The sequence below is a fragment of the Ursus americanus genome, chromosome 1, assembly GCF_024610735.1.
Source record: "Ursus americanus isolate L20-20 chromosome 1, mUrsAme1.1.p, whole genome shotgun sequence".
NCBI lineage: Eukaryota > Metazoa > Chordata > Mammalia > Carnivora > Ursidae > Ursus > Ursus americanus.
In genome coordinates, this window is record NC_142127.1 from 2,980,383 (window position 1) to 3,002,164 (window position 21,782).

Below are 21,782 nucleotides of genomic sequence, written 5' to 3' on the forward strand. Positions count from 1 at the left end.
TAAAAGATGATGGAAGGTACATTATAATGCTAAAGGGAAAGATTCACAGTACTTACAAAACTTGTGATTCTAGCAATGGCAGGCTAGGTAATTTAGACCAACCCTTCTGCTAAGGACAACTAGAAAAGCTGGATAACATGTTTAAAAATTTGCTCATCAGCAGAGGAACAGGGTAGCAAAGAATTACTAAGCCAAACCCCAGGAACAGATAGATACCTAAAGAGGTATGCACAGCATTCGGAACTACTTTTTCTGGGATGTTTGCCTGTTTAGGCTGAGAGGCTGGTCATATTTTTGACAGCCTCAGGGCTCAAGAGACAAAATTTGGAGGTCAGAGCCTGCTGAGGTTAGGAGACCGTGAAAACCTCCATGCTCTGAATTGGGACTTCTTGGATTAAGGGTGATGTGGAAGTGATATAGTCTTTGCTCAGATCTTAGGCCAGCTTTGAGTCTTCTAACAACCTAGTGAACCTCAGTCCTAGAGAACCTCACTCCCAGAGATTCAATCACAGTGTCTCTTAACTAACTGGCTAGTGCTCTCAGACACCTGGCATATGCAGACAAAATCCCTTCAGGACAAAGGTAGCGTCATCACAGGCCTCAGAGTATTTCTGTAGTTTATGAGATACACAGTGTGGTACACAATCATAGGTAACGTTAAAAAGAAACAGTAGTGATGACAGATAATACAAATAGACCTAGAAGCTCTAGATACGGGAATTTTAGATATTTCTTAAAAAACAAATTGTTCAGGGAAGTAAAAGATAAGAAATTTTGTCAGAGCAAACAATTTTTATTTTTTTTATTTAAAAATTTTTTTTTAAGATTTTACTTTTAAGTAATCTCTATACCCAGCATGGGGCTTGATCTCACAACCCTGAGATCAGGAGTTGCCTGCTCCACCAGCTGAGCTGGGCAGGCACCCCAGAGCGAACAATTTTTATAAAGGTAGGTTTGGAAGAGAACCAAGTAGAAATTCTAGAACTGTAAAATTATAGGAACAAATTAAAAATTTGGTGGATGAATTTAACAACAGATTAGACTTATTCAAAAAGAAAATGAGTGAACTGGAAGATAGGTTAGAAGGAGCTATTTAAAATGAAGAATTGAAGTATGTAAAAATAAAGTACAAATTATACAAGAGAAGGTTTAACATAGTGAATTGGAATCTCAGGAGAGGGAGAAATACATATAGCAGAAGCATTTAAAGAAATGATGTTAGAAAGCAAGAGTTTCTAGAAGTTGTACAAATACAAGCAAGTAAATGCAATGATACAGTGAAATCTATACCTAAATACATCATAGTAAAATTGCAAGAGGCCAGAGAAGACAGGGAAATCTTAAAAGTAGCCAGAGGGGAAAATCAGATTAACAGCTGACTTCTTAACAGAAACTGTAGAATTCAGTAACTGCAAACTTAGTGTTCTGTTACATTCAGCAAAAATACTTGTCAGGAATGAAGATTTCCTCCTAATTCATCTTACCAGTATACCAATTGATGGGGATACTAAAGGCAGAAAGAAAATCTCGTGGAAAATCAGGGATTTAGAAAGAAAATCTAAGCAACAAAAGTGTGTGGGTAAGTCTAAATGAGTATTGATGCTAGAAAAAAAAAAAGTCATGTCTGGTATGGATTGAAATACTTATAAAATTAAAACATGACAGCAGTAACAAATTGGGAGTATATATGGTCTTTGCAAATGTGTGTAAAAGGACCTTAGTAGACTTTGCATTGTAATCTCTAAAGTGGCCACTAAAAAAGACTAATGGGAATATGTAGCCTCCAACCTAATAGAGAGGAAAAACGGAATAGTAAAAGCTGTCAATCCAAAAGAAGGCAAGAGAAAAAGAAAGAGCTATAGAACAGGGAATAGTTAGAAAGTAGTATATGGTAAGATAGCAGATAGTTGGCTTTGATAATATCTCAGATTACATTAAATTGAAATGTATCAAGTGCTCTAATTAAAGGACAGAGATGGTCAGATTGGATTTTAAAATATAGCTCTTTACTCATTTCATGATTCATCTGAAAGAAGATAAAGAAAAGTTGAAAATAAAAGAACGGAAAAAGGTACTGTGTGTGAATACTAATTAAAAACCTGACACAGCGATATGAATATGAGACTTTGAGGCAGTAAAACATTTGAGAATAAAGAGGGTCACTTTAGGGGCGCCTGGGTGGCACAGTTAGTTAAGCATCCGACTCTTGGTTTTGGCTCAGGTTGTGATCTTAGGATCATGAAATTGTACCCTCCCTCCAGTTCCGTGCTCAGCGTGGAGTCTGCTTGAGAGTCTCTCTCTCAGATAAATAAATCTTAAAAAAAAAAGCGTCCCTTTATATTGATAAAAAGGTTTTAAAATTGTATATATATACTAACATGGCTGAAATACATAGATACAAAACAAAAATTGACAGAACTGCAAAGAGAAATGGACAAATCTATTATCTGAGTGCAATGTAGCCAATAGAACAAGCAGACCAGAAGCCACAGAAGAGTCTCTTTTTATGTAATCTGGATACAGATGCAAATAATACAAAAGAAAAAATTTGGGGATTGTGTAAGTTAAAACTATTTTCTGTTCTTTGGCTTTCCTTTTCCCTTTTTTAATGGAGTCTTTTGATGAACATAAGTTTTTAATATAAATCAGCTTTATCCATCTTCTCCTTTATGGTGAAACTTTTTTCATTCCCAGATTTTTGCTTATTCCTAAGGTCATAAAGATACTCTCTTGAATTATCCTCTAGAAGCTTATTTTAATCATTCATGTTTATTTGTACAATCCACTTGTAATGGGTATGTATGAGATAGAAGTCAAGGAGTTCCTAGCTGGCTCAGTTGGTGGAGCATGTGACTCTTCATCTTGGGACTGTAAGTTCGGTCCCATGTTGGGTATATAGAGTTACTTAAAATTAAAATGTTTAAAAAAAAAATTTCCCCCCATTTGGAATGTCCAGTTGACCCAGGTCATCCTTTCCTGTTCCTCTCTTTTTCATAAATGAAGTGTCTGTATATGATTTCCAGTCTGTTTTGGCAGTTTCTTGTCTGTTCTTTTGGTCTCTTTATCCTTGCAGTATTAATACAGAACTGTGCATATTTGGTTGTTTATGTCCTTCCTCTAAGCTTGTTATTTCTCAAGATTGCCTTGGCTTTCTTTTTTCGCATTCCCATATAAATTTTAAATCAAGCTTTTACAAAAATTACAAAGTATAAACAACATTTTCCAAATGCAGAGCAGTGAAATTAGAAATTCATTACAAAATCAGCAAACAAAATATTCTTACCACCCAGAAATGTAAGACTTCCTTGTCAGACAGTTCTTGTATTGAAAAAGAAATCAGTCCTTTAATTACTAAAGAGAGAGTGAAACTAGATGAATTTAGAGTCTGATTCAAGATGGTAGAAAAATAATAAAGTGAACCTAAGGAAAATAGGAATAATTCATTCAACAAATATTTGGGAACCTGTATGCCAGAGATTGTTTGGACATTGCCCTCATGGAGCTCACACTCGGTGAAGCAGCATTTTTACAAGAATAATGTGTGTTTCTCTAGTTAAGAAAGTTAACATCAACTTGATTATAGGTTTAGTTCATTGAGAAAAATGACATACTAGGTGAACTATTGGAAGGATCTAAGTACAACATAAAAGAAGCTATAAAGAAAAGACTGACCATTTTAATTACATAAAAATAAAAAATTGTGCCTGGAAAACATTACCATAAACAAAATGAAACTGTACAGATGTGAGGACGGTGCAGTTCCGGTCATTTACAAAGGGCCAATTTTCCTGCGTTTTTTTAAAGAGACTTTTCATACCAATAAGACAAAGATGCAAAAGGAAAATGGACATAGGATATTGGGAGTTCCATAGAGAAAGAATTAAAAATGACCTTTAAACATGAACAAAATATCCACCCTTACTCATAGGAATATAGAAAAAAAGATGTCTTTTAGCTTTCAGTCCAGAGATTGGCAAATATCAATGTTTGATAACCTGTAGTAGTGAGAAGCTGGAGAAACAGGTATACTTATGCTTTGCTGGAAAGAGAATTAGTATAACCGCTATGAAAAGTTTGGTAAATATTTTGCAAATTTCAAATACATGTACCTAAATGTTGGTGGCAAAACATATAAATAAATTATGTTTGCAGTCATACTGTGAGATAGTCTAAAGCCTTAAAATGAATGAGGATATTTTATGCCAGTATGAATTGATCTCCAACTTCTGTTGTTAAATGTGGAAAGTGCAGACCAGTATATACTGTACCCAGTGTGTAGAGTATGCTACCATCTGTATAATAGGAGGGGATAAGAAATACATATGTGAAGAAGTATGTGTGTAAATGTAGGCTATTTCTGAAAGGAGGCATAAGAAAACTAGTAACACTAGGACTAGGGTGGGAGGGAGCCTTTGCTATATACATTTTGGTACTTGTTTTTTTTGTTCTTTGTGAATGTATTACTTTAAAAATGAAAAAAAAAATTAAGAGCAGTTATACCGAAGAAAATCTGTAAGGAAGTTGAGATAATCCTGGCAAATTTACCTGGCCTGTAGGGTTTTAACCAAGAAGATTTGGAAGAAGAAAAAAGTGAAACACAGGTAAAAGAAGCAGAAGATTCAGACTCTGATGATAACATAAAGAGGGGAAAGCAGTAAGTTTGTTTTATTTTTTAAAAAGGAATTTGTTAAAAACTGAGGTTTGCTGGAGTGGGGAGATGGAGGGATAGGGTCACTGGGTGGTGGACATTAAGGAGGGTATGTGATGTAAGAGCACTGGGTATTATGTAAGACTGATGAATCACTGACCTCTACCTCTGAAACTAATACACTGTTATGTTAATTAATTGAATTTAAATTTAACAAAATTTTAAAAATCATAAAAAGAAGGAATTTGTTAATAAAAATTAAGGTAAAGACTATCGAAATTTGTTTTTTCTTATTTTGATTCCTAAGTGTAGCAAAGAATCTGTTCCATTTTTCTCCCTTCTACTTTGCTGTTATATAGTGCTGTCTGAAAATATATTTACTCTTATTGTTTTTCTTTCATTTACCCTGTGCTTAGCTTCTTAATTTGTGGGGTTCTATGGTGTCACCCTCACTGAGTAAGCTCTTCCTGAGTTACTGAAAAATAACATGAAAATACATTTTTTGAGAGAAAAGCTGACTTTGGGGCCCCGGGGGCAATGAGGTAGAGTCTTAACTACAAAATATTTCTTGATCGAATCTCACACTTTTGTTGAGATAGTTGGAATCTGTGTTCAGAGAAGTCTGGTATCTTGAAAGGTGCCAAGTTGTAAGTATTTGCCCTAGAAGAAAGTAGCATTTCATGGAGTTAATTCAGAATTAAGAAAGTTGGTGATTCTTAACTGTGACAAAAGGAGATATGTATTTAAAAGGGAATTTGTATTTCACTTGATTTTGTGTTGCTGCTTAGTATGGACTTTCTGTCGGATTTTGAGATGATGTTGCAGCGGAAAAAGAGCATGAGCGGCAAGCGCAGGCGTAACCGTGATGGTGGTACTTTTATTAGTGATGCTGACGACGTAGTGAGTGCCATGATTGTCAAAATGAATGAGGCTGCTGAGGTGAGATGAGTCACTGGTGGCTTCCTCTTTTCTTTCCTCACTTAATTGGTTGTGTGGCCTTTTAAAGGGAGGGAAAGGAAAAGTATCTGGAAACATGTAGCTGAAATAAGACTGGTCATGGGTGTTTAATTGTGGAAATATATGTGATAGGAGTGTATTAGTTTGTTTTCTATCTTGGTAGAATTTGTGAAATTTTCTATAATCAGAATAGGAAAAAGCTCCCAAGTAAATACTGAAACTCTTTATTAACAATAACATTGTTCCTCTAAATTTGTAATTGTTTAAGCTAATCTAATAGTTTTGTAGGTTTGGTTAACACAGACATATAATTTGGGGTTCTACAAAAAGTTCATTTTTTAGTTATCCTTTTTTGTAGAAAAAATTGCTACTCAGAGATACTGCTGCTTTATTTTATTTTGAGGTTTAGAATTATAGTGGTTACAATTCATTTATTAACAATAAGTATTGCTTTTTTTAAAAATCTTTTTCTTCCTGGATAGGAAGACAGACAGTTGAACAATCAAAAAAAGCCAGCACTGAAAAAATTAACATTATTACCTACTGTGGTCATGCACCTTAAGAAGTAAGTGTTTTGTTTCCTTGAAAATTTTTTTCCTTTTAGTGGTATAATATTCGAACTATGTACTGGTGTTCTAGAGATGTTATTTAATGGCTGCTATCTATCAATTCACAGAAAAATAATAATGAATAGAATTTCCTAAATTGTTACTTCCTCACAAATTTTTCTTTTTTTTAAATTAAATTAATTTTTTTCTTTTTTAGAGGTGGGTGAGGGGCAGAGGGAGAGACAGAATCTTAAGCAGGCTCCAGGCTCAGCCCGGAGCCCAGTGCAGGGCTTGATCTCACAACCCTGAGATTATGATCTGAGCTGAAATCAAGAGTTGGATCCTTACCCGACTGAGCCACCCAGGTGCCCCCTCACAAATTTTTCTTAAGCCTTGATGCCTGTTACAAACAGAACAAATAGCAAACTAACATAAGGAAAGAAAAGCATGTAAACCACTATTTTGTTCTTTATTGACTCTCTTATTTTGAGTCTGGTAAGATTGCGTCTCTTTTCCCAGTATGATTGAGCATAGAGCAAATTCGGAGGGGCTGCTTGAAGCATGTATTATAGGAGGCTTATATGACCAGTTATATCATGAAGTAAGTCACTGGTCTTCTGGAATAAGACCCTTTTTTGATAGATCTTGATACTAGGCTCTTTCATTGGTTTACTCATATTTCTGAGCAACTGATTTCTCCTTGAACCTAACCAAGTTAGGTGTCCTACAAAGAATAGCACAATTCTGGGTTCTCTTATCACCTAAACCAGTTTGAGAATCTCTATTCTGATAGATTAAAGATTATTTTTTTTAGTTATAATAATTGGAGCTCTTTGTTCTTACTGTCTGTACCATTCATATCAGCATTAACTTATCTTCTATAATTCAAGTTTTTAACAAATGATCTTTGCCTGTCAAATCTGTTTTTTTTCTTTTTAAAGTGGGAACTAAATTTTATATTGCTTTTGAAACATCAGTAGGCACTCAGTAAATATTGTGTATGAGTAACTTCAAAAGGAGTTTTTGGAAATACCGCTAAATATATAAGAAAATCCAGAGGAAGCTATGGTAGAGCCAAGGTTCATAGACTTGACTTTTTTTTTTTTTTTAAATCAACTGCAGGCAGGACCTTAAAGAAACATTTATCGACAGTGGTGTGATGTCTGCCATCAAAGAATGGCTCTCCCCTCTCCCGGATAGGAGTTTGCCAGCTTTAAAGATTCGAGAGGAGCTGTTGAAGATTCTGCAAGAGGTTAGAGGCAAATAATCTGAGAATATGTTCTTCATTGATTATCTGATGTGGTTTGTATCATCACAATCTCTGTGGCACCATGTACTTAACACATTCTCTCTGCCATAGTCTGCCAGAAGAGGGGTTTCCATTAGGTATGTCTATTAGAAACATACCAAATAAAATGAGCATAAAAAAGGAAGGCCTTAGAAAATTTCATGTAACTATAGTATTGAAGGAAAGATCTTGGAGTTACTATTACTTACCTGAGAGGAATCGTACAGCAATAGACATGTTTTAGGGAGGCACTTGAAGTAGAAAAGCCACGGACTTCAGATTCAGATAAACTTGCTTGTGAATCTTGAACTGGGCCACTTTTATGTGGCTCTGACACCTTGGGCAGGCTACTTAACTTCTGAAGGAATTCCCAAGGAACTTCCTATGTGCTAGGTGTTCATACATGTATTGGTTCCTTTATTCCTCACAACAAACCTGCAAGGTAGGTGTATTGTTTTCATTCTACAGATGAGGAAATGAAGACTCAGAGAAGTTAAATGACTTGTCCAAGGTCACATAACTAGCAGATGGCTATGCTTAGGTTCAGACTTAGGTCTGTTTGATGCAGAGGCCGGTACTGATGCTTGTATTAAACTGCTAACCTGAGTATGGTTAGTTTACATTTTCCACATTGTTAAGTTTTACTTTGACTCGGTGTGATACCGAACTCTCAGTCTTAACTCTTGATGTGAACACAGAGTATATCTTTGTGTTCAGTGTCTGTAGATCCTGCAAATGGAATTTTCGTTATTCTGTTGTGAAAGAATCAGGTGTTGGAGGTCCTCTAGAATAGATTAGCAGGACTCCCAGCTTTTGAGTGATTAATGTGTATGTATGTGTTTGTTCCCCAGCTACCTAGTGTGAGCCAGGAGACCCTGAAGCATAGTGGGATTGGCCGAGCAGTGATGTATCTCTATAAACACCCCAAGGAATCGAGGTCCAACAAGGATATGGCAGGGAAATTAATCAGTATGTACATTTCGCTTTTTGTTTGTTGTGTTTATGTATATCAGAAAGACATGTATGTATAAAAGCAAACTATATTTTTACCAGTATTCATTTAAAATGAGTTCATGAAGTAGAATAGAAATTTTTTTGGTAATTTCTTGTGGGTACCAGCTTTTTTAGCCTTAGACTTAAAATGTTCCTCAGCGTATTTAAGTATGCTGTCAATATTAAGGGTAGCAAGTGAAAAGTTTTCTAATCCTGGATCAAGAGCTTGTATAGAGAGGGGATTAGTGTATGGGCCCTAGAGTCAATCATACCTGGGATCAAATCCTGGATTCACCACCTACCTTACTGCATATCTTTAGGCAAGTGATTTAAGCTCTAAGCCTTGGTTTCCTCCTCTGTAAAATAATGATATGTTAACTTTGAATTATATAGATTAAATGAGAGGATATATGTAAAGCACAGTGCCTAGCACATAGTAAGACCTCAAGAAATGTTAGCCACTAGTGCTATTGTTGTTACTTTTATAATGGTCTCCAGAGCGTTTTGCATGTTCTTATTTTATGATAACCGAGAAATCCAGGAGTCTAACTGGAATTAATCTAATAAATTACCATATCATTTATGAAATCTGTCAGTTTTAAGAATGAAAATCATGTGTGTTTTTGTTATTCTTTTTAATTCTTCCTGTGCTCCATGTTGCAAAGGAATTTTTTAAACTTCAAGGATTTATCCAAAAATACTCCTATATGTGAATACAGTAATTATTTTTCTGCTGAATTTTTGAGATCATCAAAAGTTTTTAGAGAAATTGATTTTTTTATGAACCAGGGAAATATTACAGTTTTGATCTTGTTAATAATCTGCAGTGTGCTATTATATGATAAACTTCTAATGCTTTTATGCAGTAGTTCTCAATGCTTATTTTGCCGTAAGCTGAGAGAAGCAGAATATTCCCACTAATACCCATTACTTACTATAATAGTAATTCTGAATCTAATAGTGGGGTCGGTAGGCTATGCATGTAAAGATACATAGACTCCCTGAGACTCCTGCTGCCTTATTTGATAACACCTAATATTCTATCTTATCTGTGAAGGTCTTTCCTTGTTTTGATGGTGTATTAAATGCAGCAGTAAGCTACATTATGTTTGAGAACAAAAACATCAGTTGGCACCCCTGGACTTTTACTGACTAAACGGTGGGCATGTTGTACTTTGGTTCACGGTCACATCACTGTAGCAGCTTTCTTAGACTTAAAATCTAGACTCTGCGGTGCACTGTTAAGATGCAATTTTTGAAGATTTAGACCATTTGACAAGTAATAAGGGAGCATGTTTTTGGTTAGAATAGGAAGCTAGAAGAATTTCAAGATTTTCTATTTTCAGTGGAGTAAATTTACAAATTAGGCAGTCTATGAAATGTCAACACAGCTGGTTGGTGACTGTCAAAATGAGTCAGATACAACTTGCTTTAGACCTCTGTGGTAGTTAAAGGCTTAAATGACTTTTTAACACTGAATTTTCTGAATCAGCTGAAGTCGGTTATGATACTGGTATTACACGCTGTGTTTATCCTAAAATGGTCCTGAAATAATGGTATCTTTAAGGAAAGAATATTCTAAGTGCCTGGAATACTGTGTAAATCACACTAGGGTGTGATTGTTTCAGGGGATGGTAGCAGAAATGCTGCTTTCTAAACAATTGATTTTTCCTTGTTACAGATGAATGGTCTCGGCCCATATTTGGTCTTACCTCAAACTACAAAGGTATGACAAGAGAAGAAAGAGAGCAGAGAGATCTAGAACAAATGCCTCAACGACGGAGAATGAACAGGTATGAGGAGTAAATATTGTTCCGATAACTCAGTTGTTTTGTAAATAAGGTCATTAAGAATCCTGCAAAGTGATAGGATTTTGTCTTTTCTCTCAGCTTGATATGTCTGTGTAGTTCATACCCTTTTAATTTAAATGTGGTACTATACAGTGAGGGCCCACAGTCCCTCCTTTTTCAGTTCCATCTGGTAGAATGTGGCCTCTGCCACAGTTACAGAGGTTGCTTGTTGTTCCAGCCAGTTGCAGGAAAAACTTTCTCTTTCTCAGGCCCATTTTCAGTCTTAAGAGAAAAAAAATTGTTTCTGGTTCAGTTTGTATCAGCAAACCAGATACAGTTGCATCCAGAATAGCAGGGTTATAAGTTACAAAAATGGCAGTTACTGCTCACCCGTGATGAAACCTGGTATGCAAACAATCATTCAAAGAAGTTGTACTTTTACAAGATTTGGAGTTATTTTCCCAGGTCCAGTGTAAAGAACCTAACTGTGGTCCAAGTTTGATATTTCACTTTGCTCTTTTTTCTTAGTTATAAGGTTCTAACATTCTTGGTATCTTATTGATTACTTTTTTCCCAGCACTGGTGGTCAGACACCCCGAAGAGACCTGGAAAAGGTGCTGACAGGAGAAGAGAAGTAAGATTTTTTATTAATTGCTCTTCTTAGACTTCATATAGAAAATCTTCTGCTTGCTGTTTTAAGAAAAATTGCAAATGAAACAATGTTATGTTTACATTGTTGGGGGATGGTTTTCAGTTCAACATTTATTGAATATCCACAAATGTGATGGTGCTCTGGAGGTTGTAAGATTGAGAAATAGTTCATTCAGTAAAGATTTTGTTGCTGCTTGCTGTGTGCTAGACCGTGTTAAGCTCTTGGAAGACAAAATCAAATTAAAAAATAGTCCATGCTTTTAAAATGTCTGTAGAGGGTTTAAAAGCAAAGGGGAGAGGTTAACTAAAGATACGAGTTATCATACAAGGCCCACTTCAGGAATGACAAGTAGACTGAAGTAGTTGGGCAGTAGTGTGGTACCTGAGATGGTGGAAGATGAGTTTGAGAGTATCGATGTGACCCAGAGTTTGAAGGGCTTTAAATAAAGATGCGGAATTGTCACTTCTCTTTGTGATGCCGTGGAAGGTGGGCATAGACGCGAAGTTGTCAGATTTGATTTGGAACGCTGGTGCTGGTAGCATCGTGGTGTAGGGTGGGTTAGAGTGCAGAGGAGCTGAAGGCAGTGAAACTGAGGTGGTAATGGCAGAAGGTTAGGAGATTTAGGGGCAAAATTGCCAAGAGTTGGTGACTCCGTGGGCGAGGAGTTTGGCCGACGTTGAAGACACCAACCAAAATTTTCCCCCAGGTAACTGAAACAGTGGTATTACCATTTGCTGAAGTGGAGAGGAAGAGTAGATTTTGAGGATATACGATGTGTTCTGCTTTGGGCAGAGTAAATCTGAGATGCCTAATGAGATATTCCTATTAATATCATGGGTCTAAAACTTGGATTTGGGGCTAAAGACATAATAGATTTGATGGTTATTTCCACAGAAACAATTGTGAAATTGAGAAAATAGAGAGTAAGAAATAAACCACAACACTTTGAAAAGGGGTGTAGCCAGTGAAGGTGGGTTGAGTGGGTGTTGTCCTGCATGTTGGAGAAGACCCTAGAGGAGAATGAGGCCATGCTGGAGAGGGGCAGTGGCAGAGGGCAGGCACCATTGGAGAGTCTACAGAGGAGTTTGTGCGGTGAGTGTTGGCAATCAGGCAGCACCCAGATTGCACGAGACAGAGGGAGAGGAGCTAGAGGGCGCTGGTGTTGTTGGTTTATGGATAGGTTTGATGATGGGACATATGACAGCTTTAGGGGAGAATAGGTTATGAGAATTTTCTTTGGCTAGCTACTTAATTTATTCATGTATTTGAAGCTTATAGAAGCTTGATACTAAGAATAGATTAAACTCAGTGTGCCTGGGTGGCTCAATCAGTTAAGCGTCTGACTCTTGATTTTGGCTCAGGTCATGATCTCAGGGCTGTGAGGTCGGGTTCTGCACTGGGCGTGGGGCCTGCTTAAGGTCTCCCCTCTCCCTCTCCCTTGGCTCTCCCTACCCCCTTGCTCTCTCTCACCACCCCCCCAAATTACACTCTGTACAAAGAAATAGAAATGATTTAGAATTTTTTATCCTTCTCTCCCACTCCAGCCTCCCCCCACACAGACACACATACACCCACTCTCCATTGAGTGATTTGAATGCCCAGACATTTACAAATGGGCTTTACTTTTGAAGGATGCTAGTCTTAACTTAGTCTCAAATTTGTACATAAAAGTATCTGTGTGTCACACCATCAAATGCTGGCAAGAATGTTGAGAAACGAGGTCACTCATACCTTGCTGAGTAAAATGGTCCAGCTACTTTGGAAAACAGTTTGGCAGTTGAATATAAAGTTAAACATGCAACCACCATATAACCCAGCACTTGCACTCCTGGGCATTTTTCCCCGAGAAATGAACATTTAACGTTTGTGCAGAAACCTGTATATGAGTGTGCAGCTTTATTCATAATAGTCCAGAACTGGAAACAACCCAGATCTCCTCCAGCAGGTGACTAGTCAAACTGTGGTACATTCGTACCATAGAATAATACTGCTCAGCAATTAAAAGGAACAAAATATTGATAGATGTAACAACTTGGGTGGATCCTCATGGGCATTATGTTTAGTGGATAATGCCAGTTCTAAAGATTATATAGTGTATTCTATTTATATAACATTCTTAAAATGCTAAAATTACAGAAATGAAGAACAGATTCGTGGTCACCAGGGGTTAGGGGCTGGGCGGATGGGGTAGGAGGGTGGACGTGTTTTTATAAAAGGGCAGTAGAAAGGATCCTTGTGAATACATGAACCTGCACATGTGGTAAAATTACATAGAACTAATAAACACAGAAACACACAAATGAATGTAAGTAAAACTGGGGAAATGTAAATAAAAACCAGTGTACTTACATCAATACCCTGGTTCCTGTAGGATAGTTTTGCATCGTTACCATTGGAAGAGACACTGGATCTCTCTTTATTATTTCTTAAAACTACCTGTGAATCTGTGATTATCTCAACTTTTAAAAACAAGCAAAAATTACTGTTATTAGTTGCATATGTAACACCACAAAAACTACTCTGTGGGCATACTCAGTTTGGGGGGATCATTTTGGCCACCAGATTTTTCACCTCACAAGTGAACCCCCTGAGGGACTCCACTAGACCGGAGAAATTGGAATTTGGGGTTCTGATGTGGGAACCAGCCTTGGAGAGGAGAGAGGCTTGATTATATATCTGAAGCTGAGGAGAGGCTAAAAGGACTCCTGAAAATGCAGAGGAAGTTGGCTTTGGGAGGGAAGTTGAAGAATTTTTAGAGTAATGTGAGTGATGGCGGGGTCAGCTAAGACAGCAGGAGGGTGGATTGGGTGACCTCAGGAGGCAGAGGATGTTTGAAATACCTGTTCAGCTGAATCAGCTGGACCCTGCTGTGGTTGGCTACATAATAGCATGCTCTTCTTCCCATTCTCAGGGCTCTCAGACCTGGGGATCCTGGATTCTGTGCCCGCGCGAGGGTCCCCATGCCCTCAAACAAGGACTACGTTGTCAGACCTAAGTGGAATGTGGAAATGGAGTCATCCAGGGTAAGCAAGCAGGGAGATAGCGAGATGGATCTCAAGTACAAGTTACTGTTTTGTCTTTTACTTCATGTGTAATAACTCTTAACAGCTCTTGAGGTTTATCTGAGTTTAAAGAGAGCTGTTTTCTGGTCTCTTAGCTAACCAAATCATTCATTGCTTGTGAGCTTTACTTCAGACTTAAAGCAACATTATGAATCCCTTTATTTCAACTGAATCTTAAAGCCTAGAGTGTTCTCATGCAGTCATTTTTTTAGAACCATGAGAAACAGAACTCCCTGCTTCTGCAATCTACCCCTCCGTTTTTCTTCAACTGTTTTAAGTAATTCTGTTGTGAAATATTTAGGGTAAACACTTCCTCTGTCATCATTGTAAATACTACTCCGTGATCTTCATTGCTCTTCAGTAATCTTTTTTTATTCTCCATTCAAACTACTCTTTCTAGCCTGGTATTCTTAAAAAGGGCCTAAGCCGATTGGAAAAGCATAAGAGGCGATTTGCAGAACAGAAACGACTCAGCAAAGTGCACCGTGCTGTCAAGTTCAGCATTGAAGGCAACAGGATGCCCCTGTAGTCCTGGCCCTACCAGAGTGTATCCGGGAGGTATCCCCAAGGAAGCATGCTCTGTGCATGAGGTTGAATTGTCAGCAGCTAGAGTGAAAACAAGTGTGCGTGTGCTTTCTTAACCAGAAAAGGCCCGGCCCACTTTTAGTTACTGAAATAATGACCCTAACAAACACTTTGTGACTTTCAAGTCTTGTTGAAATTGAAATGGAAGTCCCTTCCTTTATTAGTACCCCAGAAACTCATAGATAATTAATTCCCTGATAAGCATTTTGATCTTCTTGTTACCCATTTTTATTAAAAAGGCTTTTTTAGGGTCCAGAATCATAGTGGTCTGCACTACAGACACGTAAAGTGATGACTAGCTTCTTGGTGGAGCTAGTTGTCAGTACCTCATCAGTGTGCATTTGAGAGGACCCATTGCGTAAAGCCTTACAGTGAATATTTAAGAGATAAATTTGATGAGTATATATTAATACATGGTCGGAAATGAAAACGTTGGAACCGTTCCGTAGAGCCAGACTCACTCCCTGCTGTGCTCTGAGATGAATAGTGGTACCTTTGTATCAGTGTGCTCTCAAGAGTCTGAGTGTGTTGCCTTCCTTTTGTGACTTCTCCATGACCCCTGCTTGGGCAGCTGTTTCACGGACTACACTCACCTTTGTGCCAGTTCATTTTGGCTAGTAAGCTGCAGTCAAAGCACACTTTCTTACTGAGAATAAATGAGAGGTAGAAGAGCACTACTTCAGTGCCAAGAACTTTTTCATACTTCCTTCCCCTTTTTTGTGCTTTCACCCATATCCACATCCCTTGATATCCCTTCTCTTCCTCAACCACCCCTCTTTCTTTTTTCCTTTACTTTTTTCACTGTCTTTTCCCTCTTGCTATCCCTCTCGTAGTAGTATTTTTTCTTCCCCAGCACACTTACGTTTGAGAATTGAGAACTACAATAAGGCAGAGAAAATGTAATAAAAAAGTCTCAGTGGCCAGTCGTCTTTGGGAGCCTCCCTGTGTCCTGAAGGGCATGTGCCCATCTGCCAGTGTTACTGGTTCTGATCCCATTCTCCCAGTAGGTGATGGGGGTGGGAAGAAGTGGCCCAGCCTCCTGCTAGAGCAGAGAGATGACTAGCAGAAGGGGAGGGAAATTCAGGCTCCTTCCTTTCCTTTATCCCAGTACTCCCAAGATCATAAAGTGCCAGTATTTATCTAGGCCCAAGTCTAGGCATGTTTTGGGGGCTGGTGGTTTCCTGTTACATTTTAGGGTATTGTCCTTAACCCACGTGACACTGTTTCCCTGTTCGGGAAGAGTCTTTATGAATTCACTCAGGGCTTCCACATTGCAGATGCTAATGAGTATTATTAGAAAATGTTATTTTCCAGAAGAAAATTGGAGTAAATGGCTTTTAAATGAAACTCTCTTTGTTTTAAATGTCATTTTTATTTTTAAAAGTATATAAGTAAAAATAAAACTCTATAGAATAACCCCATTCCCAAATCCCTGCTCTTCCTTGAAGTCCCCACTGTTAACAGTTTGATGGATTAAATGTATTTCCAGTAATGCTTCAAACTTGTTTTTTTCTGGTTATAATTGTAGAAAATTTTGAGATTTGAGAAATCACCCACCATTCAAAAGCAGTTTGTTACAATTTTTGCCTTTTTTTTCTATTGATACTTTGATAAAATTATACTGTATATAATTTTGGTCACTTACCCTCATTAAGCCACCTTATCATTTATCATTTATAATGGCTGCATAATAGTCTATCATGTGAATATATAATTTGTTTATTTATTCCTCTCTGGTTTCTGATTTTTCACTCCTGAGTAATGTGGTAACCTACACTACATTGTATGTTTATATGTTAATTTATTCCATGGAGTGCTTTTAAGATAACAGTAAAATGACAAACAAAGTGTATGTTTTTATATAAACTTTTAAATGCAGAAAGCACAAATAAAATTAATGTCACTTGTAATTCCACCACACCTTAATAATAACATTTTGGGTTATTTCCTTTTTGTCCTTTTTATATTGTACATAAATATTACTGGTTTTGTGGTTTGGTGTTTTTGTTTTCAACTTTTATGCAAAATTGTTGTTTTATACTTTGTTGGATTTGTGTTTTACTTAACATGGTAAAAATTCATTTAAGTAAACATTCTTCAGTGACTTAATATTGTGTCGTAATACAGTTGTACCATAATTTTTTTTAAGCAAACTCATCTTGCTAGTCTTTTAAGCCAATTTTGGTTTTTCACTGATAAAACAGTGCAGCATACACTTTTAATGTCCTAAGGAGATGGTGCAGAGTCGAATCCTGAGAGACGTCATTGAATTTGGCATGTTAGGTACTATATCCTGTGTGTTCTCCAACTTGGGGAAACTAGGTAACTGCCAGCTATGTCTTAAAAGTTATATAAATAGGAATGGATCAGCGTGACCTGGGTGTGTCCCTTTTATGGAGGCTGGAGGGCTCAGATTGTTAGGGTCCTGGGAGACATTGGTGTGTAAAGCTGCTGGGAGTTAGGTAATTGGTGGAGATCTGAGCAGGTAAGGCTTCTGATGTGGGCTGACTGTAAGTACTAAGAACCAGGGCACATTGTCTGAAAGGAGGTCGCATGTTTAGTACTGTCCAGGAAATCTGGGGATTTGATAGGGTGATAGTAGCATAGCTCCTTCTCATCTGATAATGAGTGTTTATGCTAACCCAGAGTACTAGTGCCAACTGTTAAATTGACATAAATATTTGGACTTCAGGTTGTTTTAGAAAATCTAGGGTGGATGATCACTCTTGTTCAAGACTGACTTAGGGTTCCTTGCTCCTGTCTGAGGTGCACGCTGAGTCTAGAGGTGGGATAAGACTTGGGAGTCTCAACTCAAAAGGAACGTCACCACACTGGTAACCGACCCCCAGAATGTCTCCTCCTGGGCCCTGCCTTCTTTTAGTAGTCTTGGGTTTGAGCTTCACAGATGATGCAGTAGTAAACATCTGGGGAGAAGTAGAAAAATTCATCTCTTTTTAAACCACTCAACATTCTTGAAGATCAGAATTGTCAGTAATACTATAGTCAACAAAAAGAGTTCACCCAGGTCTTCGACGTAAGTGGCAGACCTTTTCAGCATTTTTAAAGGTCGTTTTCTTGGAGACTACATCTTTTCAAGACCCATAGTCGTTTCAAATTATAAAAGAAATAACCTAACAACCAAACTTTTAAACGTACAAGGCAAGCAGGAAGAGATGCCAGAATTAGTAAGCCCCTTGGATCAAAAGATTTCATTTACATTTCCTTTTGTATCAAGTGTGCTTATTTAACATAAATCTAATTGGTTCCGTAGTAGTAGTAGTTAGAGCTGGTATTTATTTTGAGCACTGACTGTGTGCTAGTATTTGACACTATTATCTCATTAACCTCTCCCCCACAGTCCTGAAAGGAGTACAGACCAGGGGCCTGATTTGCCCAGGGTTCTAGAACTTGCTGAGGCAAAGTGGGGATTCACCCCAAGTCTGAGACTAGAGCTTCAGCACTTAATGGATTCGCTTTACTCATCCTCTCACCTCGTTCATTATGCTTAAGGCTTTTTCTCAGATGACTTTCCTTGCCTTAGAAGCTCATTATTCTTCATGCCAGCACTGTTGGGAAGTGAATGTGTTAAGTGGTCAGCTCCATGTTTGACCTTTGAATGGGAAAAGCATATATATATATAATTTATGTAATTTAATGGAATTGGCGGGATCATAGTTTAAACTTTCCCCCTTTCATCTAGGAGGTTTCTATGGACTGAGACAGAAGTTTAAGACCCAGACAAACTGTTAATCTTCATTGGGAGAGTTTAATATGTGTACATTGTTCCTGGGGTCACCAAAGCATATTGTGATTATTCTGGAGATAGGCGCTCTTCTGACTGTTAACTTTCAGATAAAAGAAGATGAAAGACAGAATTAGATTTGCGTATTTCAATAATTTGCTCTTTAATTTTTACCCCACTCTTAAGTTTCAGGGGACCTCCAAGAAGGGTATCAGTCGACTGGATAAACAGATGAGAAAGTTCACAGATATCAGGAAAAAAAGCAGATCTGCTCATGCAGTGAAAATCAGCATCGAGGGCAATAAAATGCCATTGTGACCTTGCCTGGGATGTGTCCGCATCTCTAAGAAATGCGCAATGGACTCTTTGGAGAAAGAAGATGATATTTTAAAAAAATTTTTAGTGTATCTGTAAATGGTTCTGCTTGTATCAGATGTTGTCATAGGACTCACATTTCTCTCACTTGTATTTAAAACTGTTTGTCGTGTACTTTGTACAGAAGAATACTAGTCATACTTCTATAAACTTTACACAATAAAGTTCCATTCTGGTTTTGGGGGGCTGTCTCTTCATTGTCTCAGAGGATGTATTCTCAATGAGGGTGAAAATTGGTTCTTGGTGATGGAAAAAAAATCTTAGGTCTTAACAATGGTTTGTGACCCTTCCATCTTCCATGTTCAGCCTTCCTGACTGTGGTATGGTAAGAAATTTGTCTGGTCTCTGTCTTGGGTTCCTGACAAGGAGCTTCTAAAACCCTTGGCATTTCCTGGGTGATAGGAATGTTTTTGTGATGCTAATGAGGTGACTCTTGGTAGGCCCCTAGACAGCTTCAGGATGGGGGCTGTCACCAGAAAGATGTACCACATAATTCAAGGGCTGGGATTTTGGGCAGGCCTGACAGGGGTTGGAGTGAGGGGATTGAGTTCAGTCATGTGCCCAGTGATGTAATTGGTCATGCCTGAATAGTGAAACCCCAATTAAAAACTCTGAAACTCTGGACACTCGGGCTCACTGAGTCTTCCAGATTGGTGAGCACAGTGATAAGCTGAGATGGTGACGTGCCTTCATTTCGCAGAGAGAGGGTATGGAAGCTCTGTTTCCTCCCAGAACTTGCCCTGTGTCTCTTTATTTGGCTGGTTCTCCTAGTTTGAGTTCTTTGTAATAAAACTAATCATAAACATAGTGCTTTCCTGAGTTCTGTCAGTCATTTTAGCAAGTTCTTGAACCTAAGGGGATCATGGGAACCCCCAGACTTTTAACCAGTCAGAAGTGGTCATGGACCCCCTTGAAGCTGGCATCCAAAATGGGGGTAGTTTTGTGGAGGACTGAGCCCTTAAACCTGTTGAGTCCGATGCTAACTCCAGGTGGTTAGTGTCAGAATTGAATTGCAATATTCTAGTTGGGGTTGAAATGAAATACTGACAAGATCTTACTTCTTACTATTTCTCTTGTTAGGGAAATTTTAATTACTTGATTTTAATTAAATTACATTGATGTTCTCTCATGGGAAGGCTACCAAAATGAGAAAAAAGTTTGTGAAATACTGCCTTAGAGGAAATGTGAATGTAACTGAAAATCACTGTACCAATTACTGATAGCAGTTGGACAGTTGGGTTAGAGATAATTACAGTTTATGGCTATATTGTTCTGTTCTTGTGATACATTAAACTTATCTTAATAGCCTCTGCAGATTTAATTATGAAAAATCTCCGGTTAGTCAAAATGACTAAGTCCAAAACCAGTAGTTCATTTTAATTATAGAAATTCTACTCCGATACAAATTGGAATAGGGTTTCTGACAACCGTACTTTTGAACAGTCAAAATGGAATGAAGTGTATGCACTTACTCAAAAGAATATCTCAGTATCTCTGCATTTACTTTTTTTTTTAAGATTTTATTTATTTATTTGAGATAGAGCATGATGGGGGGAGGAGCAGAGGAAGAGGAAAAGCAGACTCCCTGCTGAGTGGGGGAGGGAAACACACTCCATCCTGGGACTCCGGGATCATGATCTGTGCCAAATGCAGATGCTTAACCAACCAAGCCACCCAGGTGCCCCTGCATTTACTTTCAACAAGCTTAGCACAGATGGGACAGTGAGCTGTAGAGGCAGGTGCATAAAAATGTTATCAGGTGATTGCTAACCACTAGGAGGAGGTGGAAACAATTACTTTCTACAGTCATTTTGTTTTATATAAATAGCCTTAAAAAAATCTTGTGAGAGCAATAAAAGCACAGCCACCTCATGAAGCAGATGTTGATGACCCTGGTCATTAAAAATTCTAAACAAAGGTAAGAGTCGTGCTTGTTAAAGAAGATTTAAACTTACCAATATAGCATTTTGCCATTTGATGGAGTAAACTCCAGTTATCTGATGATTTCACCGATACGGGGTAAAACATGGTGCCAGACAGTAAAGTGAATACTCATGAGTGAGGAATTCAAAATGATGTGGGAAGTTCTCTTGATAACTGTGTTGAAGAAAAGATTGTTTCTGTGTAGATGATTCTTGGTCCATGGGTTAGAAACTTTCAAACTTGACCTAACAGAATAGCCTTTTTTTTTTTTTTGGAAATATTTCTAAGTTATGTTGCAAGAATGGTAAAATAAACTTGCATACATACCCTTCACCTATATTTAACCAATTGTTCACATTTGTATCCTTTACCTTATGCATGTGAGTAACTTGCTGACAGCTTGCCTCTTGGTCCCCAAATATTTAAGCATATTTCCACAAAGACCTTTAGTTTGTTCTAGTGTTGGTGGTGGTAACTTTGACCACTTGAATGGAGTGATGCAGAATCATTTTTTTCAGTTAAAAATTAGTTGTAGACTAATTTTAATTATTTTAAGTATGTGTAAGTATGTAAAATACACATAAAATTTGACATCTTAAAGGACAGTTTTTAAGCGTACAGTTAATGGCATTAAGTCCATTCACTTTTGTTTGCAACCATCAACTGGTTTCATCTCCAGAAAGCTTTTCGTCTTAAAAAATGGAACTACCCATTGAATAGTAACTCCACATTCTCTTCCTCTTGCCCCAGCCCAGGCAGTCACCATTCTACTTTGTCTCCGGTTTTGACTTTCTCCTATAAATGGAATCATACATTGTTTATCCTTTGTGACTGGTGTATTCCCTTAGCATAATGTCCTAAAGGTTTGTTCATGTTGAAGCATGGGTCAGAATTTCCTCTCATTTTAAGGCTGAATAATACTGCATTATATGTATATACCATGGTTTGTTTATTCATTCATCATCTGTTGATGGATATTTGGGTTGCGTTTACCTTTTGGCTTTTGTGAAAAATGCTGCCATGAATATGGGTGTGCAAATATTTCTTTGAGACCCTGCTGTGAGTTCTTTCAAGTATATACCCAGAAGTAGAATTATTGGATCATATGGTAATTCTAATTTATGGAACTGCCATGCTGTTTTCCAAAACAGCTGCACCATTTTACATTCCTACCAGTAGTGCAAAGGGTTCTGATTTGTCCACAGCCACATCAACTCTT

General features: G+C 37.7%; 1 protein-coding gene across 7 annotated transcripts in view; it reads left to right on the forward strand.

The window, feature by feature from the left end:
* The window catches only part of IWS1 (interacts with SUPT6H, CTD assembly factor 1), a 39,588-nt gene extending 20,769 nt beyond the window's left edge, over window positions 1–18,819 (forward strand). For 4 of the 7 annotated variants that reach the window (XM_045777700.1, XM_045777701.1, XM_045777698.2 and 1 more), the window contains exons 6-14: window positions 4,557–4,654; window positions 5,437–5,587; window positions 6,088–6,170; window positions 7,276–7,405; window positions 8,293–8,410; window positions 10,116–10,227; window positions 10,802–10,858; window positions 13,788–13,899; window positions 18,452–18,819. In XM_045777700.1, coding sequence (XP_045633656.1) covers window positions 4,557–4,654; window positions 5,437–5,587; window positions 6,088–6,170; window positions 7,276–7,405; window positions 8,293–8,410; window positions 10,116–10,227; window positions 10,802–10,858; window positions 13,788–13,899; window positions 18,452–18,583 — 993 coding nt within the window. In that variant the 3' untranslated portion in view covers window positions 18,584–18,819. Of the gene's footprint in view, window positions 1–4,556; window positions 4,655–5,436; window positions 5,588–6,087; window positions 6,171–7,275; window positions 7,406–8,292; window positions 8,411–10,115; window positions 10,228–10,801; window positions 10,859–13,787; window positions 13,900–14,338; window positions 14,497–18,451 lie in introns of those variants that run through there. The other 3 variants (XM_087870916.1, XM_087870803.1, XR_006776204.2) reach the window with 2 other exon arrangements.
* The last annotated feature ends 2,963 nt before the right edge of the window (window positions 18,820–21,782 follow it).